The sequence below is a fragment of the Pelmatolapia mariae genome, linkage group LG3_W, assembly GCF_036321145.2.
Source record: "Pelmatolapia mariae isolate MD_Pm_ZW linkage group LG3_W, Pm_UMD_F_2, whole genome shotgun sequence".
Lineage (NCBI taxonomy): Eukaryota > Metazoa > Chordata > Actinopteri > Cichliformes > Cichlidae > Pelmatolapia > Pelmatolapia mariae.
The window spans coordinates 7,553,194-7,574,955 of record NC_086229.1 but is presented as its reverse complement, the minus strand read 5'-3'; the positions used below and the strand labels follow the sequence as shown (position 1 = coordinate 7,574,955).

Genomic DNA, 21,762 nt, shown 5'->3' with positions numbered 1-21,762 from the left:
TCTTTGCTCTGGCTAAGAATGACTTGGGCTTTAAAGAATGGCTTAACAAGGGCGTTGCAAAATTACAGGACTTATATGAGGAATACTCTCTAATGTCATTCAGTGAATTAAGGGCAAAGTTTAATATTCCACAGAAACACTTCTTTAAGTATTTACAACTTAGAAGTTTTATTCTGGCACACTTAAACAACTCAGTGCATCAACCCCCACTCTCCATCCTATAAACGCATGTTACAAAAAACTATTTTGGTAAAAGACTGGTGTCCCAGTTTTATAGCATGTTAGTTGAAAACCATAAGGACAACTCTGATGGTAGAAGACGGGAGTGGATTAGTGACTTACAAGAAGATATTTCATCTACCCTACATGCCATTCCTCTCCTCTTTTGATCCACAGCCACCTCGACGTTGCCTCTGCTGCGTTGGTGGCCAACTTGATGGCTCTTCGCTTGTTAGCCCCTGCGATGCCTAGCATTTTGTATGCCCTGCAAAGGGATTGACCCGCGAATCCTCGACAACCCACTTCGATAGGTTGGCATCTTGCCCGCCAGCCATTACTCCGACACTCCTCCACTAACTCGGAATACTTTGCCCTCTTCCTCTCATGGGCTTCCTCCATACGGTCTTCCCAAGGCACAGTAAGCTCTAGATGGATTACCTGCTTGGAGGCAACTGTCAAATATATATTTTCTCATCTAAATGTCCACTGAGCTGTGAGACAGGGGGCGGTAATGCGCATTAACATTGGTTGCCAACCAAGAAGAAGAAGCTGTGAGCCAGGAGGGAGGGGGTGAGTGAGTGAGTGATTCGTTCGCGCTATGATTCAGCACAGGAGGGAGGGGGTTTGTGAGTCCTGAGTGATTCACTTACGCTACGATTCAGCACAGGAGGGAGGGGGTAAGCGCGTCTGAGTGATTCGCTTACGCTACGATTCAGCACAGGAAAGGAGGGGGTGAGTAGCTCAAATGTGCTGTTGGCATGTTAGCAGAGCGATGCTACTGTGTACCGAGGAGCTATTGTCTTGATGTGTGCTTCTACTCTGGATGTTCTGTTTTTCTCCACAATTTTAATTATAAGCTAGATATATTTCTACCAATGAAATTAGTTTGCTAACAGCAACAGGGATGAGTCAGTGAGTCCGTTGGGCTTGTGGATCATGATTCATGAGTCAGTAAAGTGATTATCGAGTATTGAACGATTCGTTCATGATTCGCGCATCACTACTTGGCTCTGATTCGGCTAGTTAGCCGTGGTAGCTGCTGATAATCATGATGCTATCGGCAAAAATAACGGAGGAAATCGGGACGGTAAGCCAGTTTGTGTCTTAGTGCATTTGCGCCGCTGTGTGTTTTTGTGGTCTTCTTTTGCAGCTATTTCAGTGAATTTTTGTCAGATGTGGTGAAACTTGGTGTTTGGAATCAGCAATAGCTCTGGAAGCTAACTAGCCTTTCTTTAGCCGGTTACATGAAGTCTGGAGAATTTCTGGGGTTTTTTTGTTTTGCACATTTACGTAACCGCTCTTTTAATCATGGCTAATTTTCGTTGTGTTTAGTGGTTGTGCAAATGGTTTCTATGAGATTTTAGCTGAGATTTCTGTGGATACCACATATGTCGGGACGTATATCTCTGACCCGTGTTATAACCAAATAAACGAGATCTCCTCCTTTTGCCCCCGGAGAGCGTGGGGCTCCATGAAATTATATTAAGGAAATCCAGCAGGAGCAAAATCAAATGGTAAAAATGACAAAAACTAATGAAATGAGTTTGATTATGTAACTAACCTACACTGAGCTAATGCTGATTTAGTGGTGAGGAAGGATGGAGGTAGGATGAGCACAGTCAGGCCTAAAGAAGCTCTTATCCCCATAATCTGTGTAACTTTCACCCACATCCTGCACCACACACACATCCAAGGTCAGACTTTTTACAAAGTGAGGCTGTTATTAGAATCACTGTTATTCTATTTTCTGATTCATTATAGTGGTTAACTTCAATATATTTATCTTTGTTTCTATTTAACATGCCAGTATTGAGACACTGAGCATAATGAACCCTCAGTATAAGTTATGGTAAGTGGAACATATTTATGTTTAATATGTTGGGTTGTATTTGATCAGTTTCAGGTGTTTGTGTAGCTGTGTTAACATCAGTCAAACACATATAAATCATAATTCTGTCTGTAACAATTACAACACTCACCACATTTGTTAACAATTCTCTCAACAAATGTGTTTTTCCTCGTTCTTTTTTATCCAGCTGAGACTTTGGGTATAAATGTGTCATAAAGAGGAGAAAGCAGTGCAGGTTCAGTGTAATCAAACCTCAGACTGAGTTCAAAATCATCACCTGTCCCAAATACCAAATCAGCACCAGAACCATGATGTGTTTCCTCACATTTAAAAAGGTGGAGGTCAGTGTGAATGGACTGTTGTCACTGGTCTGAATGTGCCTCTATAAACATGTGTTCTTCATTATTGATGTTTTCCTAATGAACAGATAATGAGACTTAATAAAATCCTTCTGACTGTTGTTGGAGCAGGTTGGGCCCTGGGTTTGAGTCCCCCACTGTACCACAGTGGCTTCTAGCTTCTAGCTTTGTTTCACAGTGTTTCACAGATGTGTCCAGGGGCACCAGAGGGTGTATCATCAACTGACACATTTAAGGAAAATACTAATAAAATAAAAATAAACCAAATAAATGTTCCCTTTAGAATTTTTTTGGTCTTTTTTGCTCTGTAAAATAGTTGTTTTCTTTTAGAATCACTCATCTTAGCAGTAGGATATACATGAAAAGTGAAACAAATTAAGTTTGAGTGAAAATGTCCATTTTTTGGACTCTCTGGTCAACTGACTCAGTGACTCAAATGACTCAAAAACCCGATTCCCTTTGGTGAGTGACTCATTAAAACTCGATTCAGTAAAAAGAATCAAATTTACCATCACTAGAGCCAAGTCCGTCAATAACCGCCATTATAGGCACAGATTCGGACACGTGACTGGACAGATGCCACATGCAGTCAATTTGGGCCCACGTGGTAAATGGTAAATGGTAAATGGACTGGTTCTTATATAGCGCTTTTCTACTCTGAGCACTCAAAGTGCTTATACAACTAATTCCTTCACCCACGTGGGGTTTGGCCTTGCAACTTCTGATTGGTTGAAGTGACGTGGACGTGGCATTGTTACTGTGATCCTATTGGATCAAACAATTAAAAGGAGTCAATCATGTAAATTGGCCAAAAGAAACCAAAGTTACAGATTTTATAGGGCCAGAGGCCAATTAAACGCTCTATGCGTAAAAAAAAAAGCCCATATGAATGTGTGGTATGGGCACAAATTTGTGCCATCACAAACTCAATATGAGTACGTTAAATCTGAACCTGAATTCCTTAGTTTGCATAAAAACTTTTAAACTGAATTTGAATTAATTTAAAGCTAAAATAGGCAAATAACTTTGATTTGATATTTGATTGGATTAGATTCATGTTTCGGCTCAAACTGACAGACTGCTACTGTGTTAAAGGGAATACTGCTGTTAAAAAGCACCTGATTTGTTTCTGCAGACTGAATGTTGCACTTCTCATACTGCAGTACTATTAAAATAAGCACACAATACACTACTTTTGAATTCATGATTCAATGTTGCTGTAACAATGCCATTAATGGTGATTCAAAGTGTTCATGATTGTACAAGTGTGACTGATCCACTTTCTAATGTGTGTGTAGCCCACACTGTGTGTCATTGTGTCACAGGTGAGTCTGTGTATCCAGATTCTATGAGGAGAACAGGATATAGTGACTGAGTCCAGCAGCTTAAAGTCTGACTCCATCCTCCATTTAAATAACTCACACCAACAACTGAACAGCTTTGCCTTTCTGTAGCTGACACTTCATTTTAATGTCCTTCTATTCTGGTTCATCTGGTTTCAGTTTCTATAAGCACACAGGTTTCATCAGTGACTCTATGACCTCGGTAATCTTTGCTGGGCTTTAATGCTGGAAGCACTGTGAGGATCATGTTCTTTGATTTCTCCAGTGCTTTTAACACCATCCAGCCACGACTTCTGAGAGACAAGCTGGAGCTATCAGGAGTGGACCACCACATGTCCCAGTGGATACTGGACTACCTCACAGAACGTCCACAGTATGTGAGATCACAGGGCTGTGTCTCTGATACACTGGTCTGCAGTACGGAGGCCCCACAGGGAACTGTGCTGGCACCGTTCCTCTTCACCCTCTACACTGCAGACTTCTCCATCAACTCCCCACGCTGCCACCTACAGAAGTTCTCTGACAACTCTGCCATAGTCGGCCTCATCACAGGTGAGGACGACTCAGAGTACAGACAGTGGACTCTGGACTTTGTAGACTGGTGTCAGCAGAACCACCTGCTGATCAACGCCGGGAAAACCAAGGAGTTGGTGGTGGACTTCCGGAGACGCAGACCCACCACACTGACACCGGTGAACATCCAGGGAGTGGACATTGAGATAGTGAACTCTTATAGGTACCTGGGTGTTCACCTGAATAATAAACTGGACTGGAGCCACAACACTGATGCTCTTTACAGGAAGAGTCAGAGCAGACTCTACCTGCTGAGGCGGCTGAGGTCATTTGGAGTACAGGGAGCGCTTTTAAAGACCTTCTATGACTCTGTGGTGGCATCTGTCATTTTTTACAGTGTGGTATGTTGGAGCAGCAGTTTATCGGCAGCTGAGAGGAAGAGGTTGGATAAACTCATCAGGAAGGGGATGCACTGTTCTGGGATGCACCCTGGACCCAGTGCAGGTGGTGGGAGACAGAAGGACTCTGGCCAAAATAACATCTCTGATGGACAGAGTCTCCCACCCCATGCATGGAAATGTTGCTGAACTGCAGAGCTCCTTCAGTGACAGACTGCTGCATCCTCGATGCATGAAGGAGCGTTTCCGCAGGTCCTTCCTCCCTGCAGCTGTCAGACTGTACAATCAGAACTGCTCCCAACAATCATAGATGTTTACTTTTTCGCAATAAGTTAATCAACCGTTTCACACTACAACCTGGGTTTGCCTCTTATCTGTATATATTTTTTATTTAATTTAAAAACTGTACAATACTCTGTTTATAGTAACCATTGTCCATTGTAAATATGTAAGAAAAATTGTGTATGTTTCTGTTCTGTTCTGGGTCCTGTTTGTTTGTATATGTATCTTTTTGGCTGCTGTTACAACCAAATTTCCCCTTGTGGGACAATTAAAGGATTATTCTATTCTATTTAGGGCTGCACGATTTTGCAAAAAATGAGAATCACGATTTTTTTGCTTAGAATTGAGATCACGATTCTCTCACGATTTTCTTTTCCAATATAAATATTTATTGCACTTATTACCAGAAATCAACTTCGTAACAGTTGAAACTGAACATAAAAAAATTAAATAAACATAAAAACAATAAATGCCTCACATTTTGTCGTTGCCGCAAAATGTTGTACTGCTTGAAATTCCGTCTCCACCGTTGCTCGACACTGCGTGTATAGAGCAGGTAGTGCAACAATAGAAAAATAGTTGCGGGACGGCACTGTGTAGCGTTTGTCTAGGGCAGGGGTCAGCAACCTTTAACACCCAAAGAGCCATTTGGACGCGATTTCCACACAAAAGAAAACTCTGGGAGCTGCAAATACTTTTTGACATCTAAAATGAACGTAACACTGTATATATTGTTTTTTTTTTACCTTTATGCTTTGTGTGAACAACTAAGGTGTGTTGCTTAAATGCATGAAGTGCTACAGAGAAAATTTTATTTATGTAATTAACACATTTTGAACTTTGCAAAATTCCGCCTAAGTATGTATTTTACCTGGTTAATATGTGTGGCGGGGCGTGGACTGCAGCGCCGCTGCAGGGGAGGCGGACGCACCTTAGCGATACCCGCAATCTCGCCTCGCCGCCTTAACGTCTGTGCCACCTATGCTGTTGTGTTGGTGTGTGTCGGGCTGCGAGCTTTAACACTGGCTGTATGCGTAAAGCAGCCGTGTGTGAAAAGTGGTCAATAAAAAGATGCTGAAAAGCGTGTTCATGGAAACATAGTCGGGTCTGCTGTGATATGTTTACAATGGGACTTCCGCTCCTGAACCTCTGCGCACAGCGTCTGCTGTACGATCGGGGCTGTACGAAGTCACTTTCATCTTTACGCACGACTGTAAGCTGTCGTCTGTGAGCCCTGAACGTGGTTTTTTTTTTTGTTTGTTTTTTGGAGAACAGCTGCTGACATAATGTGGATCCGAAGATCCATAATTGGCCTACCTGGGGTTGGCGGGCGTTTCGGCGGGTATATCGGCTTCCGCAAGTGTGACGCTTATTTTGATCGATCAAAAACTAATAGAATATAAGTTTTATATTTATATTTCAATATCACAATCTTCCAATTTAGAACTACGAGTTAAAAAAAATGAACTAACATAAATAAAATAGACTTTAGCTAATTACTTACAAAAAATTATTTATTTCCCCAAACCACGCGGAGCCGTAGAAGGACTAAAGATCCGCATGCGGCTCCGGAGCCGCAGGTTGCCGACCCCTGGTCTAGGGTGTTGATCATTTTCCTAAATCCCTCATTTTGCACAGTGTTGATGGGAGCCATATCTTTGATCAGGTGATAAGTAATAGCCTCCGTAATTTCTTTGTGCCTGCGGGAGTTCGACGTGTATAGGGAAGCGCTGTATAAGGTTCCCGTTATTGATGTTTGGGTGGTTGACCGGGACAGATTTTCTCCTGTCACTTTCTCGTCATCCCTGACGTGCTCTCCGTTGTTTTTTCCCTGCCAATTTGAGCATCACACGCAACAGCTTCTGTATCACGTGGTATAAGGCTCCGCCCTTGTCATTTGTTGAGAAGGAAGAGTGAGCACTTGTTTTCATGCAGGTTATGTCCCGGATCAAAATGCGGTACAATCGTCGTCGTCTTTCTTTTTTCTTTTTCTTTTCTTTTCTTTTTTTTTTTTTTTAAATCGTTGTCATTTGGAAATGAGATCGCACGTAAGTATGAATCGAGATCGCGATTTTCTAACGATTAATCGTGCAGCCCTAATTCTATTCTATTCTATTCTATTCTATTCTATTCTATTCTAATGCTCTGAACAAAGCTGCAAATCACAAGACTAAATAGAAATGAATCCGTCTTTCATTTCTCACTGCTGTTTGACTTCAGCTCTCAATGTCCCACCATAACCCATGGAAAGAATTACTGTCCATCCAGGCTCCTGAACATGGAGCTGATGAAAGTGGAGTATTGTGAGGGCTGATGGAGATGATGATGAGGAATCCAGGAGCAGTGGGTGGATGGCAGCATCAGCATGAAGGATCAGTGTGAGAATACATCATCATCCACAAAGAAAACCAGTCTGAGAGTCTGATGCTCTTGTTAGGAAGATGCAGTCCCAGCAGTTAGCTTGTCTGCTAGTTAGCTGAGAGCTAACTCACTTGTACATTGAATACCAAACTGTGTAAACCAGGGGTGTCAAACATATGACCCATGAGCCAAATCCAGCCCTTGAGATAATTTCATATGTCAAATATTGATGAATTTTCAGGCTTGCTGATAATCAATGTGAGCACGGCTGAGATTTTATTCTGATGAGCAAACCATGTGGCCAAACACTTTAAGAGACAGACTGGGATCATACCATTATGTGAAAGAAGACAGAAATGTCCCATAGACAGCAAGGGTAGTGGTAGAGACCAGGTACACAGAGAAATGGGGAGCTGTATTGAAATGCAAGCGTGTCAGGAAAGAGTGAAAAAACAAAATGAGCAGCATCTGGCTGCATTTCAGTGATATTGGAGACAACAAAGCTGAGTGCAACATTTATATAGGAGATATATAGGAGACGCTGAGAGTAGAACTGATAAAATCAGGAGCTGGATAGAGTGATACCCATTTTTATTTCCACCCATTTTCCATTGTGGAGGACAAAAGGTTTCAAATTCGTCCAGGTCTTAAACCTCACGTGTGTTCTTCCTAATAGCAGTAAATGGATAAAAAATAAGGCTTTTATGAAAACACTGAATAAAAACTGCTGCCTTTAAAAAGACTAAATGTACAATTCAGTTTTGAATACTACATAAACTTTTCTTACTGTTAAAAACCTCGTTATGGGCATTCATGCTATACAAAGTAATTAGACATGTGTAGTATCTACAGAAATGTCAGAATCTCAGCTAAAAGTTCACAAAACCATTTCAACAACCACCAAACAGCTAGAACAGCAGATGAACAAGATGTAAACACAAATCCCCCTGATCATCTGTTTCTTTAAACATGAAGCGTAGTTTTGGACATTCATTTACTGCTGGTTCAGTGAATTCACCTCTGCAAACTCATCACTATTTTACCATCAGGTTTCTACTTAGACAATAACGAAGGAAGCAGTTCGCAAGAACTACTTCCTGTTTTAGAACTTGTCAACCTAAGAGTATATTGTACTTCAGAAGACCTCCACATCTCCTCTTATTAGAGGGCTGCCTTATTATTAATTTGCCAATTCTGTCAGTTGATGAATAAACAATGCTTGATCTCACCTGAGAGTTTCCAGTGTACAGTGTGGACTCTTCAGTCCTTCAGACAGACGCTTCACGCCTGAATCCTTCAGGTTATTGTTACTCAGGTCCAGCTCTATCAGATTAGAGGTCTGAGAGCTGAGACCTGAGGCCAGCGCTTCACAACTTCTCTCTGACAGGTCACAGTGATTCAGTCTGAAAAATAACAGATAAACCATTTAAAAAAGACACTTATGGTGAAGTGTAATGAGATACTATTATTTTTAGCAATATTTAATCTTGTTTTTGTCAGGAAACTGAGCACTGATGCAGAGCAACACGTGGAGAGAAACAGAGGAGAAGAAGTGACGAGAGAACAGCAGTATTGGTATCAACAAAATATGTCAAATTTCTTTATTTTATATTTGTTTTAGTAGAATTGATCATTATCACTTAGATAACAACCACAGGCCAGATCTAGATGGTGCTTTGGTAACAGTTACATCCAGAAATATTTCAGAAACGTGAACAATTTTTGCTGTAATGTATTCAGTATCGAACAAAGTGAGCACAGATGATTACGTAATAGTTTTATAGATTTTTCAGACATCAGCAGTCCTTACTTCTTTGGTTTAGTTTTGATATTTTATTTTAGTTGTTCCCACCTGTATTATCTAGAATAAACATTTAAAAAGTAAAGGTATGATCACATATGTACTTACGGAGCTTTGTTTGAGGCTTTGACCACTGGCAGCAGCCTTAGAAGACCCTTTCTAAAGGCTCATGTTCTCACTTAGATCATCTATTTCTACTTACACATCTACAATACGGCAGCAGCAATCAGTGAGATGCTTGGCTACAAGTTGAACAGCCACAAGGGGTAGTACCCTCCATGGAGAAGGAGGCTAGAGGCTAAGATCAAGGTAACACAGAGGGAGGTTAGCCAACTATCGGAGTTGAAGAAAGGCGCAATGAAGAAGGTGCCTAAGAAGTACAGGAAGCTGTCCATACCTGAGGCCTTGGAAACTGCCAAGCAAAGACTCACAGCCTTGGCCAGCCGCTTGAGGAGGTACACCAGAGAGATAGAAGGCAGGAGAATAAACCAGCTGTTCTCCACAGAACCACCCAAGATGTACTCTCAGTGGCAGAGGAACAATAGCAGAACAGCACCACCAAGGTTGGAGGCAGAACAATACTGGAAGAGCATATGGGAGAAGGACGCAACCCATAACAGCAATGCTCAGTGGCTAGTGGATCTGAGGGCAGACCATAGCAAACCTCCCTGAACAGGGTCCAGTAACCATCACAGTGGCAGATATCCAAGAAAGGGTCTCCAGTGTGAAGAGTTGGACAGCACCAGGGCCCGACATGGTTCACGCCTACTGGCTGAAGAAGCTGACTGCACTCCATGAGCGTCTGGCAGCACAAATGAACCAGCTGCTAGTTGACGAGAGACACCCAGAATGGCTAACCGAAGGTCGGACGGTCCTGATCCTCAAGGACCCCGTTAAAGGGACCGGTCACCTCCAACTACCGACCAATAACCTGCCTCAGTACTACATGGTAGCTCCTCTCAGGCATTATAGCGGCTAAGATGAACAGGCACATGGGTCAATACTTGAGCGGGGCACAGAAAGGGATGGGCAAGAATACCAGAGGCGCAAAACACCAGCTACTGGTAGACAGAACAGTCAGCCGAGACTGCAGGACCAGGCTGACCAACTTGTGCACTGCCTGGATTGATTACAAGAAGGCCTATGACTCAATGCCCCACAGCTGGATACTGGAATGCCTAGAACTATATAATATCAACAGGACCCTAAGAGCCTTCATCAGGACCTCAATGGGGATGCGGCGGACAACACTGGAGGCCAACTCCAAGCCCATAGCACAAGTCACCATCAAGTGCGGGATCTACCAAGGAGATGCTCTGTCCCCACTGCTGTTCTGCATAGGCCTGAACCCCCTCAGTGAGATAATTGACAGGACTGGGTACGGATATCGACTACGGAATGGAGCAGTTGTCAGCCACCTCCTGTACATGGATGACATCAAGCTGTATGCCAAGAGTGAACGATACATCGATTCACTGATACACACTACCAGGATATTGTGAGGAATTGAGGTGTTATTTTTCTGCCATTTTTATTATTTCATTTTACTGTTTCTAGTTTCATTATTTTGCTATTGCTATTGCATCATAATCATATAACAAGCATTTGCATTGACGCATTTATTAATAGTGATATTGCATTTAGATGTTTAAACAGTTTGGCATCCAATTAAGCTTTATTACAGGTCCAGTAAGAACCACTTTAAACTGTTGAGTTGAATCTATAATCTTAAATGTTTATATGCAGACTGCAGTGTGAGAGAGTAACTCTGTGCCAAAATAAGACAGGAAGTTACATGTTTTTTGAAGTTATATGCTTTGCAGGAAGTAAAACCAAAACAAGAGTCTGAGTGAAAGTTTTTCTAAGGAGCTAGTCGGCGAGGTGAAATGGGGTGCGATTGTGGTTAGCACATAGACATACACGTAACCACACACACACACACACACACACACACTTGGTTAGAGGGATCCTTAGTAGGTGAAAGTTTAAGCATGTTTTGTTAGAGTGCAGTTTTATGTTGGTGTACGTGACTGTTTGATGAAGAAGCAGGCGCACGAGGCGAGAGCTGAGCGGGCTTGCGGGAAACCACCGGGGAGAAGATGGAAGCCAGTGTCCTTTTAATTGTGTCTCAAGTTGTCAAACGGAACATTTGTGGTTTTGAAGCTGATGTACTGACACAATGAGGGGGCGTCACAAAATATACTCTGATGCATATAAAATTGTATTTTGAAGTCTGGGCGATGAGACCTGATACTGTCGGCGTACAGTGTTCAGCTCCCACGCTGCGTGTTTCATTAAAATCATCGTCTGACTTTACCTTTTGGACCAGTGTGGTTACTTGCATTCCGCCTGTATTTACTTCCCTATGTTTTTGAACCTTAACAATATACAGCAATGACATTGGAATGTCATTCGGGCTGGAGAAGTGTAGTCGGATGATAACAAAGAGAGGGAAGGTAGTCAGAACTGAGGGGATCTAACTACCAGAGGGCAAGATTGCAGACATAGAGGACAGCTACAAGTACCTGGGAATCCCGCAGGCAAATGGAAACCAGGAAGAGGCCGCTAGGAAAGCTGCAACCACCAAGTACCTGCAGAGGGTCAGGCAAGTCCTGAGGAGTCAGCTGAACGGTAAGAACAAGATCCGGGCCATCAACACCTACGCCCTGCCCGTGATCAGGTACCCTGCTGGGGTAATAGGCTGGCCAAAGGAGGAGATAGAAGCCACTGACATAAAGACAAGAAAGCTCCTTACCATGCATGGAGGGTTTCACCCCAAGTCCAGCATCCTGAGGCTGTACGTTAAGCGGAAGGAAGGGGGCCGGGGACTGGTGAGTGTCAGCACCACAGTCCAGGATGAGACAAGAAACATCCACGAATACATCACGAAGATGGCCCCAACTGACAGCGTGCTCAGTGAATACCTCAGGCAGCAGAAACCCAAGAAAGAGGAGGAAGGCGAGGAACCATCATGGAAGGACAGGCCCCTGCACGGTATGTACCACCGGCAGATAGAGGAGGTGGCTGATATCCAGAAATCCTACCAGTGGCTGGACAAAGCTGGACTGAAAGACAGCACGGAGGCACTAATCATGGCAGCACAGGAACAAGCACTGAGCACAAGATCCATAGAGGCTGGGGTCTACCACACCAGGCAAGACCCCACAGGGCTCTAGAGTGCGACCAATATGGTCGCAAATGCGACCAAATTTTTCCGTGGTGCGACTAAAAAAAACATTTGGTCGCACCAGTGCGACCAACTGTTACCAACATTTGGTCGCACCTGTTTGGGTAACAAAAAAAAATCTCTGCAACTTTCCATGTTGTCAACTGCAGACACACATTATGCCCCTATCGTGGACTAAACCAATCAGAGATAGTCAGGGGCGGGACCTCTCTGATTGGCCGTGGTCCAGTGGAAAGTGCAAGTAGAAGAGGGAGGTGAGTAGCTTTAATAAGGCGATATCAATTCATTAACGGATTCCACACAAAGACGTAAACACAGAGCGACCCGACGCATCAGAATCAGCTTTGTCTTTCTCGGCTTTCTCACCGGACGGCCCGCAGACGGACACGCTGTCGGAGCTTAGCGATTCTGATGCGTCGGGTCCGCGCTGTATTTCCGTCTTTTTGCGCTGATTCTGAGCTGCAGGTTTTGTCTCTCCAACCAAAATTCGCCGAGCCAAAAAGAAGCAGCAAACTGCGCTTCACATTTGATCAATGTCGTCATGAATTCCCTCTGACTTTTGCTGTTTTGCTTCCCCACGATAAAAATTACACTTCCTACACAGCTCCCTGTGTGTACTTCAAGAACAGTTTCCCGTCTCAAATCTCTGTTTTCTGGATTATTCATCCGCTTATTACCCACCAGTCTACCGTTGTTTACAGCGCTGTCTTTTTCTTTTTTCATGTAAATGACGTCCGACAAGAAAGCCTAATTTCTGCTGTTCAATACTGAAGAAATTTAAACTTCTTAAAATTATGCAAAATTGCAGAATATTGCAGAATATTTTTAAGGTTATCTGCTATAAAACGCCAGACCAGGAAAATCTCCTTCGTGTTTTTCTGTGTTTTATTCTCAGTTACTTTTACACAAAGGCATCTGCTGTGATGTTCACAATTCTGATGAAGTCTCACAAGTGTCAGTACTGATAAATGATCAGAATTATAATATTTCTGACTGTCTGAGGCTAAATTGAATCGAATCAGGACTTTCAGAACCGGAATCGAATGGATTATAGAAATCAGTGATGATACCCAGCCCTAGTGAGCAGCCTAGGCCTGACAGAAGTGGATGTAGCTGTGGGTAATAAGAAAAGATGAAAAGAACTATTGATAACTTTTTTGTTAAGTTAAGGCCTGATCTGTCTGAAATTCATAGCCAGTGCTCTGACACAGTGCCATCAATCTTTGAATGCTGAAAAAGCAGCAGTGTATCCAGAAAACACGCTTCATGCTGCAATAAATGCACCGCCCAAGTGTCCTCTCTCCCCACTCCCTTTCAGCAGCATGCAACAGCAAACAGGTCGTCAGAGGAGGCCAAGATGATGATTAAGTTTAACATTTTCTACAATATTGACAAAGCACTTTAAGCACAACATTGTTAGTTAATAATTTAGAAATTAATATTGTCTGTATGGACCTCCCCCCAAAGAAGGTGCACATGTAAAACTGCGGTGTTAAGCGAAGCGGTTGAAAAATTTGAGTGCGCCTAACTTTTGTGCCGTTACGCCTAACTTTTGTGCCGGTACGCCTAAATTTTTTAAGTTAGGCGTACCGGTGCGCCCATGTCAAAAAGTTAGTCTAGAGCCCTGCCCCAGGTGCAGGCTGTGTAAAGATGCCCCAGAGACAATCTAGCACATAACAGCAGGGTGTAAGATGGTAGCAGGGAAGGCATACATGGAACGCCATAACCAAGTGGCCGGCACAGTGTACAGGAACATCTGTGCGGAGTATAACCTGGAAGTCCCGAGGTCAAAATGGGAGATGCCCCCAAGGGTGATGGAGAATGACCGAGCTAAGATCCTGTGGGACGTCCAGATCCAGACGGACAAAATGGAGGTGGCTAACCAACCGGACATAGTGGTGGTAGACAAACAGAAGACGACGTCCGTAGTGATCGATGTAGCGGTTACGAATGACAGGAACATCAGGAAGAAGGAACACGAGAAGCTCGAGAAATACCAAGAGCTCAGAGAAGAGCTCAAGAAGATGTGGAGGGTGAAGGTGACAGTGGTCCCAGTGGTAATCGGAACACTAGGTGCAGTGACTCCCAAGCTAGGCGAGTGGCTCCAGCAGATCCCGGGAACAACATCGGAGATCTCTGTCCAGAAGAGCGCGGTCCTGGGAACAGCTAAGATCCTGCGCAGGACCCTCAAGCTCGTAACACCAGCAGTGACAATTAGAGTTTATGGTGGATTCAGCGTCTCGAGTACACCGAGTTCTGGAGGCATCAAAGAGGTTACAGTTCCAAAACGATGGAATAGACATTCACACAAAGACAGAAAGCCTTGTGAAATAAATTACTGACACAGTTGGATGTTAAAGTAAAGACATGAGTGCAAATGTACTTGCAGAGCTTTGTTGGAGGCTTTGACCACTGGCAGCAGCCTCAGAAGAGCCTCCTCTGAAGCAGAGTATTTCTTCAGGTCAAACACATCCAGATCTTTTTCTGATGACAGTAAGATGAAGACCAGAGCTGACCACTGAGCAGGAGCCAGTTTATCTGTGGAGAGACTTCCTGATCTCAGGGACTGTTGGATCTCCTCCACTAGAGAACGATCATTCAGTTCATTCAGACAGTGGATCAGATTGATGCTTTTCTCTGCAGACAGATTCTTACTGAGCTTCTTCTTGATGTACTGGACGGTTTCCTGATTGATCTGTGAGCTACTTCCTGTCTGTGTCAGCAGACCTCGTAGGAGAGTCTGATTGGTCTGCAGTGAAAGACCCAGGAGGAAGCGGAGGAACAAGTCCAGGTGTCCATTAGGACTCTGTAAGGTCTTGCTCACAGCACTCTGGTGGAGAGATGATTGTAGGTTTGGTTTGCTAATTAATTGAGACAACATCGAGGTTGTTTGTTGTTCTTCCAGCAGATTTTTTCGAGACTTGATGAAGGTCAGATGGACATGAAGAGCAGCCAGAAACTCCTGAACACTCAGATGGATGAAGCAGAACACCTTGTTCTGGTACAGTCCTCTCTCCTCTTTAAAGATCTGTGTGAACACTCCTGAGTACACTGAGGCTGCTCTGATATCGATGCCACACTCTGTCAGGTCTGATTCATAGAAGATCAGGTTTCCTCTCTGCAGCTGATCAAAAGCCAGTTTTCCCAGAGACTCCATCATCTTCCTGCTCTCTGGACTCCAGTGTGGATCTGTCTCAGCTCCTCCATCATACTTGACCTTCTTCACTTTGGCCTGAACCACCAGGAAGTGGATGTACATCTCCGTCAGGGTCTTGGGCAGCTGTCCTCCCCCTCTGGTTTCCAGCACATCCTCCAGAACTGTAGCAGTGATCCAGCAGAAGACTGGGATGTGGCACATGATGTGGAGGCTTCGTGATGTCTTGATGTGGGAGATGATCCTGCTGGCCTGCTCCTCATCTCTGAATCTCTTCCTGAAGTACTCCTCCTTCTGTGGGTCAGTGAACCCTCTGACCTCTGTCACCATGCCAACACAGTCAGGAGGGATCTGATTGGCTGCTGCAGGTCGTGTGGTTATCCAGAGGCGAGCAGAGGGAAGCAGTTTCCCCCTGATGAGGTTTATCAGCAGCACATCCACTGAGGTGGACTTTCTAGGGTCAGTCAGGATTGTAGTTTTGTGGAAGTCCAGAGGAAGTCGACACTCATCCAGACCATCAAAGATGAACACAACCTGGAAGTCTTCAAAGCTGCAGATTCCTGCTTCTTTGGTTTCAGTAAAGAAGTGATGAACAAGTTCCACCAAGCTGAACTTTTCCTCTTTCAGCACATTCAGCTCTCTGAAAGTGAATGGAAATATGAACTGGATGTCCTGGTTGGCTTTGTCTTCAGCCCAGTCCAGGCTGTATTTCTGTGTTAAGACTGTTTTCCCAATGCCAGCCACTCCCTTTGTCAGCACTGTTCTGATTGGTTCATCTCTTCCAGGTGAGGCTTTAAAGATGTCTTCTTGTCTGATGGTTGTTTCTGGTCTGTCTGGTTTCCTGGATGCTGTTTCAATCTGTCTGACCTCATGTTCATCATTGACCTCTGCAGTCCCTCCCTCTGTGATGTAGAGCTCTGTGTAGATCTGATTCAGAAAGGTTGGGTTTCCTGCTTTAGTGATGCCCTCAAACACACACTGGAACTTCTTCTTCAGGTTAGACTTTAGTTTACGATGACAAACTGCAGCTTGAAGTTCTGAATGAGAAGAAATATGTAGAACATCATTTGAAAGTGGAAACAAACACTTAATTCCAAAAAGAATTAATCTTTAAAAAATGTTGGTCCGTCTCTTAAGACATCAGTAAATGTCTCATTTATCCAGCAGCTTAAATCTTTAGATAAATCCTCTTACTGCTCTGCAGACGGTCAGCCAGCTCCTCCTGCTTCATTCTCCTCAGGAAGTCCACTGTGATCTTCACAAATGCCTCTCTGCTGCTGCTCCTCTGACTCTCTAAGCATTCTGGGTCATCTGGACTCAGAACCTTGTGGATCTTCTTCAGCTCGTTCTTCACAAAGGTGATGATGTTGTCCTCCAGCAGCTGGAACAGAATATTTATGAATGAGCCGATCAGACTGAAATCATGGAGCCAAACATCAGATCCATGTTGGACACACTGACAATCCACTGGTCTACAAAGAGCAGCATGGAGATGACTGTGAACAGAATAGATGTAACAGTAGTTGTTGTACATGTACAGACCATAAATATGGAGTCCAGCTGTGTTTGATGCTGCTGGGCAGACTGACCACTGGGAACCTCTGAGCTCTGCTGGTCCACTCTGTGGAGGAACCATGAAGGATTACATCCACACAGGATAAAGATCCAGGAGTTTCTGCTCAAATAACTTCATCTGAATCAAGTCTGTCAAGTTGTAAACTCTCAGATTGTGAACATATCAGTAATTTTCAGTCTGTTTTCATGGACGTCCTTTCAGTGGTGATGTCAGGGATGATTTTGAAGAAGCTCATTAAACTGAACCATCAGCAGATCACTGCTCCAAAACCAGAACATCATCCGAGGTCTCTCCACCACCAGAACACCAGCTTTACTAACGTGGTAGATCAGTGTAGTACAGATCAATAACTGATGAGTCATTTGATCAAAATCACTGAGTGCTTCACATCTGACCCTCTGATGTTTCTGTGGACATTTTGCATATTTAATGAATGTCTGAATGTTTTACATTCATTCTATGAATACAGTGGAAATGTTGTGTTATAGTCTCCATGTTTTTTCCACCAACATAAATTCTTAAGTTCAGAAAATTAGATTCTTTTTTTCACAGCTGAAAAACAACAACATTTATTCTCTATTGAAATCTGCATCGTCCACTCCAAAGGTCACAATCTGAAGGTAACATCTGGTTTTGTTCCCTGTGATTAACTCTGAGCATCAGTATGGTGGGATTTATCCACTACATCCACACCACTGTGGTCCAGTGTTGTCCTGATGGAGTAACAGCAGCCAGTATGATCCAGGCTTTAGCTGCTGGGTCTCTGTGTGACCTCTCAGACTCTTTAACACATCAGACACAAAGAGAATCAGGGCAGCTCTTTAAAGACAAACATGAACCCACTCAGGTCACACTTTCCCCACAGATATGAGCATCACTGTCCTCAAACAGCAAATGACCAAGTCTAACATTTGGATCTTTTCTCTTTCATTGTTTTCTTTTTAATGAATCTTTGTAACAATCTGAGGATGTTTCAGGTAAGATTTATCCAGGAAACACAAACATGTAAAGGAGTCGTTGGTCCAGGTTCACCACTGAAGAGTGGAGGTGGATCTTTTGAGCAGTCACTCCTCACAGACGGACAGCTGGACCCTGCAGACTGTGACCTCTGACCTCTGCAGACACAAACATGATTGAAGCTGCTGTGATCACACAGACTGCAGATGATGCAGCTGTTTCCTGTCAGTAACATCCTCTTAGATTAGAGTTCAGCTTTTTACAGGAAAACTGGACAAAACTGATTTTTGTTACAAATTCATTTTCATTTCCTCTCAGCTCACAAGCACAGTCAGAAAATCAACAAAAATGATTTAAAAACAAATGGGAGATTTATATTTCCAGTTTATCCAACACTAATTAGCAGTCTTTACCTTTAAGCTCTCTTATTCCTGTCCTTTCTTATCTTTCTCCATCTCTGAGGGAGGTTCGCTCTCTTTCCTTTTGTCTGATAGTTTGTCAGCTGATGTTTTTTGAGCTGATAGAAATGCTGCATTTGAAATGACCTGGTACTTTAAAAATGTTTTTCCCTTAATTCTCTTCTACAGTAGGCTAGGTAGATGCTGAAGCACCACAACTGCAACTTATGGACACCTGCAGTCATTCACTGTTCCACTTTTAACCTGCGACTTTAGCACACGTCATCTCTTTTTTGCTCATAGAATCTATTTCACTTCTGCACTGTGTTCAACATAATATTAATTAGCCATTAATTAGAAAATGAGAAAAGCTGTATTGTTGATTTGTCTGCTATTCGACTTAAAAGGTCAAACTAATATATAATATTTGATTTGATTTGATATTTGATTTGATATATCTTTATTAGTCCCACAAGGGGAAATTTCATAAGGCTGCCGACCTATTGCACGCAATGGCGGCGCCATCTTACCCTCCGACCATACATAGATTACACAAACATCCCATGGGGAAGACAGGTCAGAGAGGTATAACAATGGAAAAGCACAACATGAGGAAAGATAAGGAGAAAAAATAACTCCCCCCAGACTGAGCTCCAATAGGGAGATCAGTTTGAGAACAGAAAAAAACACCTCTGCACATAGCACATGAAAAACTCTTAATACACCAAAGAAACACATGACAAGCAACAGGGGTGGGTAAAGGGTGAGAGACAGCCGATGTAGACAGTACATCCGGACCTGCAGCCTATGTGCTGGTCTCCTTGATCCATTGTCAGCATCGGAGGGGAATAAGCGTTGAAGGCGTTTGGAGGGGGAGGGGGGATGAGTGTATATCTGCATGTGTATATGCCTGTGTGCGTGTGTGTGTGTGTGTCCAGAGTTCAGCTGAGACAGTGTCCTTCACCCTGCCAGGCTAAGTAAACAGTCTTCCAGTCAACCCAGGTGGCCTTGCATAGAATGGGAAGAACAGTCTCAACACAGTCGTTATCAGGGTGTTAATATGGACTCATTACATGTAAAGTATTTCAAGCGTTTACTTTTTATCATTTTCATGATGGTGCCCAGGGCACCAAACAGCCAAGGACCGCCCCTGCCTGTGTACGCTCCATGTCTTGTGTCTCTACAGGATTTTGTTAAGTTGTGCGTTCTCCCTGTCTTCTTGTATCTGATTAGTTCCAGCTGTTGTTTAACTGAATTTCTCTGAGCAACCAACTTGATGGATTAATAAAGTTCTCTCTCTCTGTTTCTCCTCTTTAGCCTCGTCACAAACACTACAGCTAACAAGTGGATTTTCCTGTTTTAGCTCAGCCAGCAAACAAAGCAGAACCACTTCCTGCTGAAGAGACAGAGAGTGAAAGTTTTTAAATAAACTCATTGCTGCAGCAAAGAGCAGCACAACAGTGAGACAGATTTTTAGCTTCAGTGTTCTTATTCTCCACTAAGTCATTGCTTATGTCACTAATTAGCTAACATGAACCAATCTTTGTCTATCAGCAACCAACCAACTCAAAGAGTTCATGTTGCTAACAGCTCACCTCTCTGCAGCAGACACAGGCTGGACTTTAAAATTAAAGGGGAAATCTTTAGACCGGTCACTCTTTAACGAAACACAGCTGGGTTCAGGTCCAGCAGGTCTCCCATTGATCCTGTTAGAGAAAAAAAATTGTTTTTCCTTCGCAGAAGCTGATGGAGACTTAGATCACCTTCATCATCCCAAACAGAGAAACAGGTTACTAACATGTTACTAACAGCTCACCTCTCTGCAGCAGACACCTGCTGGACTTTAAAATAAATGATGGCATCTTTAGACACATCACTCTTACAGGACACAGAGCTGGGTGGAGGTCCAGGTGGGTTCCTGTGAATAATGATGGAGCAGTGATGTGAGTGCTGAGCTGTGACATGGAGAAGAGTCATGGACAGTTAGAGATGGTCATCTCACCTCTGAGCTTTGGTCTGGCTCTCATGTTCCCCACACAGAGTGCTTTTAGAGGGAGGGACTCCCTCCTCTCTGTCCTCACACTGATCCATGCTGCTCAATTCAGCTCACACACACTTCCTACCTGCAGAGGAAACACAAATCATTCATGTGCACATCAGCTGAGAGCTGCAGAGGTCGTGTCTGATGTGTTGGACTAACATCCATCTGAGACACAGCTTTCATCAGTTCACTACAAAAAGTGTCACAGAGCCGAGTTCAGCCTCCAAATCCTCCATTACTGTAGTCCTACAAAGGTCAAACATGGCTGCAGCTTTATGTCAGTAACATGTCCAGGACCAAGCTGACTGCTTACAGAGTTCATACTCTAACTGCTAGCTGCTCTGCTAGCTAAGCTAACTCATGTTAATGCTGCTCAGAAAATGTAAATAAAATATTAAAGAGTGAAAAGTAAAGCTTGGAGTCACAGGATGATGCTGATGTAAGCAATGAGAGCACTGAGTTCTTCATCGCTGTTCCTCTGTTGTTAAGCCACAGAAAAAAACCTTAAGGAAAAAATTAAAACGTTGATCAATCTGTTTATCTGTAAGACAAAACTTGGCTTAGTTTGTGGAAAGCTGCATGAAGCTGACAGCGTGACATTTGTCTCAAAACTACACATGTGTGATGGAGAGAAATGTTTCAGATATTTGTGCACAGGAAAGTTTTTAAAAGGTGAAACTGAACTTAATAAACTGAGTATAAATGATGAGGCTCTGCAGCTGTGCAGCGCTGGCATCAGTGTGTGAAGCTGCATGTAGGAGTTTCTCGCTGTTCTCCCGAATAACTCAGTGACGTAATGACGCTGCGCAGGAACTTTCTGACTTCATCCCAGATACACGATGACAAACAGCTTTAGTTTAACTTTACATTTTTAATTTGGTCTCTTTCAGATTCAGATTCCTACACAAACACTCAGAGCCTGAAACACAGAGACTAACTGAAAAACTTTGTTTTGTCTTAAAATGAAAGTAACAGCAGAGCGAGCAGAGAAAGAAATGACAAAGCAAATATTCACAGCATGTTTCAATTTTTCTGCAGAAACATCTGTTTCCACGTCACGTACAGCGGCCTCACTCAGAGCTCAGGGCGGGTCAGCCTCGTTGGTCCAGCTGTGAGTCCCTTACCGTGAACTATGGATGCAGAACTAAGCTGCTCACAGCTGATGTTAGCCAGGAAAACATTACACACTGCTAACGTTACCTTAACACGGAGCTTCACACGGAGACGATCAGCGTCAAATTTCAGGAGAGAAAAACTTCGGGAAGAGAAAAAAACAGGGAGGGGCTTGTGGGACAGAGGGTCCACAATCCCACAGCCACAAACA

At 43.4% G+C, this 21,762-nt stretch overlaps 2 protein-coding genes and 1 long non-coding RNA gene across 3 annotated transcripts in view; 1 reads left to right on the top strand and 2 right to left on the bottom strand.

Moving 5' to 3' along the window:
- Positions 1-21,762, top strand: part of LOC134620315 (NACHT, LRR and PYD domains-containing protein 12-like) — a 290,226-nt gene that overhangs the window by 60,915 nt on the left and 207,549 nt on the right. The gene's annotated exons all lie outside the window — the stretch shown is intronic.
- LOC134620320 (protein NLRC3-like) lies at positions 14,545-16,767 on the bottom strand. Its single transcript, XM_065469954.1, has 4 exons — positions 16,661-16,767; positions 14,968-16,503; positions 14,696-14,751; positions 14,545-14,568 (listed from the first exon to the last, which is right to left on the bottom strand). The coding sequence occupies exons 1-4, from the start codon at positions 16,695-16,697 to the stop codon at positions 14,545-14,547; spliced, it is 1,653 nt and encodes a 550-aa protein (XP_065326026.1). The 5' UTR covers positions 16,698-16,767.
- LOC134624226 (uncharacterized) lies at positions 16,796-20,012 on the bottom strand. The gene is made up of 3 exons (XR_010093494.1): positions 19,993-20,012; positions 17,009-17,087; positions 16,796-16,847 (listed from the first exon to the last, which is right to left on the bottom strand). It is a non-coding gene; the product is annotated as an uncharacterized LOC134624226 (long non-coding RNA).

Bases quoted from the DNA above. Each gene is read 5' to 3' on its own strand.
- LOC134620320 (XM_065469954.1), bottom strand. From the start codon at position 16,697: ATGAAGCAGGAGGAGCTGGCTGACCGTCTGCAGAGCA. The intron at 14,752-14,967 runs GTAAGAATCTGT...ACTCTGCTTCAG, and splicing joins GTACATCAAGAAGAAGCTCA to AGGAGGCTCTTCTGAGGCTG. The intron at 14,569-14,695 runs GTACATTTGCAC...TGATGCCTCCAG, and splicing joins CCTCCAACAAAGCTCTGCAA to AACTCGGTGTACTCGAGACG.